At 44.8% G+C, this 9,161-nt stretch overlaps 1 protein-coding gene across 1 annotated transcript; it reads right to left on the reverse strand.

Annotated features, from left to right (window-relative positions):
* Positions 1-2,394: 2,394 nt before the first annotated feature.
* Positions 2,395-7,546, reverse strand: LOC130882109 (speedy protein E4-like). The gene is made up of 9 exons (XM_057782040.1): positions 7,456-7,546; positions 7,169-7,279; positions 6,349-6,465; positions 5,328-5,444; positions 4,944-5,150; positions 3,504-3,562; positions 3,099-3,184; positions 2,557-2,731; positions 2,395-2,454 (listed from the first exon to the last, which is right to left on the reverse strand). Exons 1-9 carry the CDS (start codon positions 7,544-7,546, stop codon positions 2,395-2,397), a joined length of 1,023 nt encoding a protein of 340 aa, XP_057638023.1.
* Between the last annotated feature and the right edge of the window lie 1,615 nt (positions 7,547-9,161).

The following is a 9,161-nucleotide window of genomic DNA, read 5'->3' on the forward strand; positions in this document are numbered from 1 at the left end:
TATAATGTTAGAACCAAACATTACAAACAAAATAAGATAACCAAGACAATATTACTGATATGTGATAATAAAATTTTATAATGAAAATATTATGAGTAATATATAATATAATTTAATATGTAATGTATCAATATAATTTAAACAATATAACCAAAATATTATAGTCAAAATAACCTAAAAAGTAACATCACCAAAGCATTACAATAAAAATAATAGAAACAAAATTGTTAGCAAAATAATATAAACAATTAAAATAACCAAAGTTGTATAACAAAAATAATTTAAGCAAAATAATATATACTAAATACTATCATATTATAATAAAATCATTATGACTAAAATAATATATCAAATTAACATAATAGATATATAGTAGAAATATTATAAGAAACAAGTTATAACTAAAGTAAGATTACCAAAAAGTATAACATCAAAATATTATAACCAAAGAAATATAATCAAAATTTAAATTTGAAAGCATTTTAACAAAATATTATAACCAAATTATAATCAAAATACTGTAATCTATTATAGCAAAAATAACAATGTAAGCACTGTAACCAAGACCATGTACCCGAAATAATTTGAATAATGTCAGCTGTGTGCTGAATTGGTGTGGTCTTTTTCTTGTTTTCAGTCCTACCTGCCTTGCAGTGGTCTAGTCTGTCAGCGTCACTGTGACCCTGGGATCTGCCCTATTTGTCCTCTGTTGGTCCATCTTTCCTGTTCCTCGGCTTTCACCATCTTGTTCCCAGTGTTTGGGTGACTGTAGACCCTCATCCCCTCACCTCCTCTTCCTCACCCATTTCTGCTTCTGCCTCCCTCATTTGCAAGCTGGGTTGTTTCACTGTGGCAACTCATGGGAGTTGCCCTGCATTTCATGGGATCCCCTTTCTCCTATCGTATTTTGATAGTGGCCTCAGATCTCCACATAACTGTATTCAGCGTCTCAGTGTTTCCCATAAGCCCTTGGTGAGATTTCTCCAATATCTTGTGTGAATAAGCTGGCATTGGAGACCCCGGCAGACTGTGTGAGAGGGTGTAGGACAACAGTTTCCATAGAGGTTGCTTGCTCAGCTGGCAGGCCTGACCTCATCCTCTGACTTGAGTCAGTCACTTTCCCAGTCCCCTGCTTCACCCCAGAGCCTGTACTGGCTTCTCAAGTTCTTCTTCCTCTGGTCCAGGGCTCCTGATCTTTGTGTGACATTGCAGCTCCCAGTCCTCAGTCACTGAACGTAATGGTTTTCTTGGATCCCTCCAAGCTGTTGTGGGATCCAATGGAGGATTTTCAAGGTAGGGGCCTTTAGAGGCTGCCATGCATGAAGCCTGAGGTTCATTGGCTGTGCTGGTTTCCGACTTCATATTGCCAAGGTCCGTCCTCTCCCTGGATCCTTCATCCCGGATGTATAAGGAGAGCCCAGGGATGGATGTAGGATTCTAGGGGTGCTTGTTTCATGAGTATAAGCTCTGGTTTCTTGATGAGGGGAGGAAATGGCAGGGATGGGCAGGAGCAACTATACAAGGAGAGAGAGAAAGTAGTGTAAGGATAAAAGACAAACTTCTGCACATCACTCACAAAGCTCATAGTGGGAAATACTATGCAATTCTCACTGCTCCAAGTGACAAAACACAGGTAGCCGTGAGCACTGTTGCTGGATTTGGAATCACGGGGTCCCTTGAGTGCGTATGAGGTGAGTTTTGCCATTGTAGCAAAGTGCTGGGGATGAAGTAAAAATTCCACCCAATGTAGTTATCTCATAACGCAGGGTTCCTGATTTCATCTTTCCACTGACAGTCGCAATCTCCTGGACTGATGGGGCTCTGTCACACCCTGTAGCATGGCAGGATATTTAGTGGGTTATTTTAGCACAAACACTGAGGAACAAGAGACCTTTAAGAATTTCACTGGTGTTCTCTCCCCACTTGGAGTAAATCCAAACCAAAAGGGAAATTTCAACTAAATGAAGTGTGCATTGGCGTGAGATGCCAGACGGGGTTGTTTCTGCCTTGCCATGGTTAGGTCTTGCTCTCAGAATCCCCTGCCCGCTCCCTCCTTTCACATGCCAGTATTCTCTGTTTCTGAGAGTTAAAAACCAAAACAACAACAACAAAACTACATCAAAAAGGACATGCACATTGAAACTTTGCACCATGGATTGCATGATCCAGTGATGTAATTCAGTTGGGGAATTGGGATTTGAATGTTCTTCTGTACCTCAGAAGTGGTCATATGCCCAATGCTCTCATTCAAGAGTAAACTCCAAGAAAGGGAACAGGAGAATTCCTCTTATGAACATACAGCTTTAGGAACCCAGAGGACAGAGCTAGCTCATGCGTGAGGAGCCCCTGGCCAGGACCTCCACTAACCTGCTGACGGTCCCCAGGCCTGGGAACCTAAGGGGCGCTCTGTCGCACCCGGCTCCAGACCCAGTGCTGTGGATTCTGGTTCTGGATCTGAAAGGGAAATAGGAGGTGAGTCCAGGAGGATGAACCCATCCTTGTTCTTCTCTGGGCAGCACCCTGTCTACCCACTCCCTGGGCTGATCCCTGGGAGACCTCTTCACACTCCTGCCGTGTGAGCCACGCTCGGTAATCTATGACTCGGAGGAACTCCCCCTGCAGCCTTTGGAAGTCCTTGTATAAGTCCTGCCATGTGTCTGTGCCCAGCAGGAATTGAAAGATGCTCCTCTTGAATATGGGGTCATCCTCTTCCATGTCAAAGGCGATGTAGCTGTCACAGGAAAGGGGAAGTGCATATTCCTAACTGTGACAGTCAGAGGAAGGTGGGAGCATGTATCTCTAGAGATAGGGTGGAAAAGCAGTCTGTGCAGGGTTACCTTAGGATAGAGCATCCCCAGGGCATCCTGGAACAAAGCCTGAAGGACCCATTCACTTCTCAGTCAAGGAAAAGGACACTTCTGTTTTTCCTTCTTAAAGGTAGTAAAGATCCTTCATGATGTCAGGACCCTCCCTTTCCCCCTTCTGGGCCCTTGAAAGTTTCAACTACTTTATTGCTGAGGAACACCACTCAGGCCTTATGTAGTGAGGGGAGCTTTGGGAATGGGATTTGGAAAGATCTGTTCCCTCGTGATGCTCACAGGGCCAGAAAGAAGTGGATCCTGTTGTAGAGATGTCCAGGAAGCCCGAGTCGGCCAAAGTACTCCACCACCATGGACAGCAGGTACTGTGTGGACAGAGAGCGAGTGAGGGGAGGCAGGTAGTAGACAAGAGGGCAAGAAATCTCAGTGGGGCCTGGACCTTGTGCAGCTGATCATTATACTCCAAATTATACACAGAAAGGGGGAGTGGAATACATTTGCTTTGTGGATGTGAGCTAATTGGAAAACCAGGAAGGAAGCTGGGGGATATAATAGGGATGGGCAACATGTCTCTGTTGCCTCTGTCCTGGAGAGCAGTCCTGGGTTATCCTGGCCTAGTACAGTCTTATGTTTTCTGTGTATCCCCGAGGGCAGTAACTGCAGAATATCTGAGGTTCCAGATACCTTGTCAGTCATTCTGAAGAAAATGTCAGCTGCCAAGAAGTTCTGGACCACAGGATCCTCTGCAAAGAAAGCAAGTATGAGAGGCACTTGGATCTCCCATCTTTTTGGGCCAAGCGTGTGATGGTGGTGGAAACTTTGGAAGAAATGTGTGGCCTCCAGACGTCATCCTCATCCTCAACCCCTTTGAATTCCTGAGAGGAAGCAGGACCTATCTAAAAGGCCTTAACTTTCATATCAAGAACATAGTTTGTCGCTGTCATTGACACAGCCATGTTGTACTTTGCTGGTGTTGATTCTTGATCTTGGTCAATGATGACATTTGATACTTTCTATTGAACATAGCTCTCAATGTTAAATTTTACTTCATTCAAACCTTAGGTGTGGCCTGGATCTCTGTGACTGCACAGTCTGCCCATTTCCCATACTGAGACTGTACCAAGATCCTCATCTCTGGATGATGACTGAATCCTTGGGTAAAGATAGAAAATTCATAGCTTCATAGCCTGGGTCCCCTCTCCTCTGAGGTAGGGACCAGATTCCCCTTCTCCATAAGAGCTCATTTGTCTTTGAGGTACTTCCTGGAGGCACCATTCTTTTAAGTAGACTTGCTGGTGTGGGGTGGGGTCCTGTGTATGCGTCACCAGCTGCCAGGCAAATAATAAATAAATAGTGCTTGCACAGCATGGGTCCTCTGCAATGTCCCTGACCCTCAGAGGACGCTGTCTGATAGAGTGCTCAGTGTTAAGGCATCCTGTCCTCTACCATCCAATATGGCAGCCCACAGCCACATGTAGGCCCTGAACACAGAATCACAGCTGATGAGACCGATGAACTGAACGTCCATTGTCTGTTTACTCCATTTAACACAAAGTAAACAACTGCCCGTGACTGGTAGGTGCTGTACTGGCTAGAGCACCTGGGTGTTGTTCACAATCTGCCACACTTGCTCCCAGCTCTATGACCTAATACCACCTAGAGAGACCTCTGTGCCCTACTAGTGCCATAGAGATCTCCTGTCTTCTTGCTGTCCCACCTCTAGGTGCCATGGCCTTCAGATCCTTTCCTGTGAAGCTGCCAAGAGCTGATAGCATCTTTATTTGTAAAATGTTTGGGTATTTTAGTTTTTGTGTCTACCCAGCAGTGCATCCCCAAGGCTGGGATCAGTGATATTTCCTGTCTCTCTAGTGTGCACCATCTTGACTTTTGGGTTGTTTGGTGAGGAGAGAAGCACCTACATCAGTACTCATGAGTAAGTCTTGCTTTCCTCTATCTGAGAGGTTGTCATAGAAAGGGGACACCTCCACATAACAAGGGGGCCCTTTATTTGGGTCCCCTAAGGGCCCATGAGCACTGGGGGAAGGTTCGAGCCAGGACTCTTCATACCCCATTTTCAGTTTTGAACTGGCCCTAAGTATCTAATCCCGAGTTCCTAGAACCAACCGAGGAGTCGGTAGAAGGCTTCAAGGTCCTCAGACTGGTAACAGAGTCTTCTCTTCTTCTTTATGGTGAGTTTTGTTCCCTCGATATGGCCCACTGTCCATATGCTCCTCTTCATTTTTCTTCTGGAGAACTTCAGCTCTGAGGCAGCTCCAGGGGTAGCTTCAGAGGTGGCTGTGCCTGAATCCTGCAGGCTGCTCTTCTGGGCAGCTGTGTGGACAAAAGCTTCTGAGTAAGCATGGATGTGACCACAGCAGGAACCCTGGTCACTTACTGACCATTACTCAGGAACTGGTCTCTTTTTGAGGACTGAGTGACAAGTAGTCACTTGGCTGCAACTGGCTCTTCAAACAGAGACCACAGTGTCTAGGGAAGATGGGCACATACCTGCTTTGACATCTCCCAGTGTCTTTGTCTTCTGGACTCTCTTGCTCTTGGCCTGCTGCTCAGGGACATCCCCTGGAGAGTCATCACTGGAGATAAGAATGATGTTGTCTTCTGGATCTGCAGGAAGAAAAGACCTCACATGACTATAAGAGGGACAACCTGGGCATGGCAGACTTCTTCCCTTTTTATAATCCCATGTGACATCTCACGATGTCTCAAGGAATGGCCTTCACTCATCCACAGAGGAGACTAGAAATTGAGTTACTATGAATTATTCTTTGCCAAGCACTAGCTGCTCTCGTGCCTCTTTCTCTGGATAATTCTGTCTACAGGAAAACCCTACGGAGACAGATGAACTTGTTGGCCCTGTAGAACTTGATTTAGGATAGTTTCGGAAGATAGGAGGACCAAGCATAGTGGCCATGCTGTTTCATTCATACTGAAACTGGAATGTCAAGGGGCATGCAGACACATACCAGTCGTGACATCCTCCAGTTTCCTTTTCCTTGGTCCACCATTGTTCATGGATCTCTGCTCAGGGATATCCCCTGGAGAGTCATCACTGGAGATAAGAATAATGTTGTCTTCAGGATCTGCAGGAAGAGAAGGTCTCATGTGACCACAAGAGGGACAACCTGGTCACCACCAAGTTCTTCCCTTCTGACCATTCCATACCATAACTCAAGAAGTCTGAAAGGAAAGGCCTTGACATATCCACAAAGGAGACAAGAAATTGAGTTACTATGTGCTTTTCTTTACCAAGTACCAGCTCCTTACTGGTGCTTCTTTCTCTGGATCATTCTGTCTGTAGCAAACCCCTATGGAGATAGATTGTTTTATCTTCTATCTATCATAGCTACAAAGGTGACCAAGGAATGACTTAGCTCACCAGGACCCCCCTTGCTATGGCCCTGTACAAGTGGATTTAGGACAGCTTGTGTAGATGGAGGGACTCTGCATAGTGGCCATGCTCTATCATTCATCCTGGGACATGAATGCCAAGGGGTATGCAGACACATACCAGTCATGACATTCTCCAGTTTCCTTTTTCTTTGTCCACTGTTGTTCTTAGATCTCTGCTCAGGACCATCCCCTGGAGAGTCATCACTGGAGATAAGAATGATGTCATCTTCTGGATCTGCAGGAAGAGGAGACCCCATGTGACCACAAGAGGGACAACCTGGACCTGGCAGAGTTCTCTTCTCATTCCATGTGACATCTGAAGAAATCTGGGAGGATGGCCCTTGCGTATCTACAATAGAGACTAGAAATTGAGTTACTATGTACTCTTCTTTGCCAAGCACCAGATTCTCTCTGCTACCTCTTTCTCTGGATCCTTCTGCCTGGAGGCTACCCCTGTGGAGACAGATGAACTTGTTGGTCATTTATCTGCCATAGCTACAACAGTGACCAAGGAAGTGATGTCCTGGCCCACCAGGACACCCTTGCTATGGCCCTGTACAAGTGGATTTAGGACAGTTTGGGAAGATGGAGGGACTCTGCATAGTGGCCATGCTGTGTCATTCATACTGACATGCATGCAGACACAAACCAGTCATGACATTCTCCAGTTTTCTTTTTCTGTGTCCCCTCTTCCTCTTGGATCTCTGCTCACAGACATCCTTTGCAGAGGCACCCCTGGAAACTGGAATACTCTTGGCCTGTAGAGCTGCAGGAAGAGAAGAGCACAGCATGAGCACAGAAAGACCAATGCCAGGCCCAACCCTTCTCATACACATTATAGAATTAGCATGTAATGTGAATATATCTAAGAGGAATGTCCCCCTAAGTCCAATATGCACTTATTTACCAAGGTGGTGTAGGGTTGAATTCCTATGTACCTTTTTTGGCTAAGCAAACACTATTCTCTGGCACCTCTTTTCGTGAGTCATTCTGATTGCACAGTGCCTTAAGAGAGACAGTTGACCTCTCTGATCTTCTGTCTGATATAGCTGTAAAGAGTAAATAAGAAGTGACCTCCTGGCTCACCAGGAAACACCCTGCCATGCTACTGTGGAAGCTGACTCAGGGTAGCTGGGGAAGAGGGTGGGGCTAGGCTCAGTGGCCATGCTGCTTCCTCCTTCATGCATCTGGGGACCAGGGCAATAACACCGAGGGTCATACACACCTGTCTTTACTTTCCCAAGTCTTTTTTTCTTTTGACAGTTCATTGGCTTCTGAAACCTTGGTGCTGTGTCTGAGGTGACTGGTGTAGACATAGAGGAATCCTGTCTTTGGTTATCCAAGCAAGGCAGGGGATCAGACTGATTCCAACCCCAGGCTATTTCTGTGTAACCTTCTTTTTCTAAGACAAAATTGTAATAAAGTTTGCAATCATGGTTCCATAGTCAACGGTAGCTGCGTTTTTTGTTTTGTGGTTATGATACTTGAATATAGGACTGCACACATGCTGGGGAAGTACTCTTCCACGGAGCTCTGCCCCCATCAGTCTTGATTCCTTTTGGAATTATCATTTGATCAGATCCTACTTACTTAGTCTGTAATCTGTGAATGACTATAAATCACTTCATTTACACATGAGAAGGTGATTTCTGGCCTTGCCTAGTGCATGCCACATGTCTGTGGATTGGCCCCTGTAGCTTTGCCAATGGTAAGAATGGCTACTGGGCATCAGTCATGTTCCAGTAGGGTCAGACCGGATGACTTCACACACCTGTTTTCTTTGTCATCCCTCTTTCCATATATCTATGAACCACTATAAATTCATAGGCAGTTAAATCTCCCTACACATGCAGATCCTGTGTCCCACATCATCTTCCTTATGGCTGTGTCTTAACTGCAGTCTTTGGTAGACACGATTCTTCTTGAACATCCTCCCTGTTTTAATTCATCTCCCTTTGTTTACATTTCTCCCTGTCCTCTGTTTCCCTTAATCTAAAACCTGTTTCCATTCTCATCATATCACCTGTTGTCCTTCTGGAGACTCCCAGGGAAATCTCTGACACAGCTCTTAACTCTCTGAAGGAAGGTAGTTGAGCCCTGACATTCAGTCTAGCTTGGCATTGGGTGACACTCACCCGTGTGAGCACCTATTTTGGTTTCTCAATATCTTGTTGCTCAAGGCTTTCTCAGAGCTTTCCCAGAGCTCAAGTCTCAACAACTGTCAGGAGAGCACTGGCTGTTGCTAAGTGAACTCAAACATTCTGAAGACACTGATGACATCACACCATTCTAACAGAACTTACTCTCTGGTCTCTGAAAGAAACACCCCCAGTTAACAGATCATGGACATCTCAAGTAAAGGCATCTCTTCTGGATACTCAAGTAATCTTCTCTTGTCCCATTGCTTTCTTATTTTTATATTTCACCTTGTGCCTAGTCAAATCCTTTATGATTGCAAAGGAAAGTATGTTCCTGGGAAAGGAAATTTAGAAATCATAGGAGTAAGCATTGACCTCTCATCTGTAGTAGAGAGCTACTCATCCAGTTTATTTTATTGTGTATTTGTCTTTAGTTATTATCATGTTATAATTAAATCATCTCTCCTTTTTTAGTTTTCCCTAGACAGAGTTTCTTTGTAGAACAGTCCTGGTTGTCCTGGAACTCAATTTGTAGACCAGGTTGGCCTTGAACTCACTGATATCTGCCTGCCTCTGCCTCCCAAGTACTGGAATTAGAGGTATGTGTCACCACTGCCTGGCCATAATCAAATCATCTTTAAAATTTTATATGTTGATAACAAGGTTTATGCAGGTGTCAAAACTTACACTTAGAGAGTATACAATCCCGTCTCCAAATTCTCTCTTGTGGTAATGACTTTCATGATCATTTAGTACTGCAGGGGGAGATTGGTCACCAACATTATGTAGGATT

This window comes from Chionomys nivalis, chromosome 9 (assembly GCF_950005125.1).
Source record: "Chionomys nivalis chromosome 9, mChiNiv1.1, whole genome shotgun sequence".
NCBI classification, from domain to species: domain Eukaryota; kingdom Metazoa; phylum Chordata; class Mammalia; order Rodentia; family Cricetidae; genus Chionomys; species Chionomys nivalis.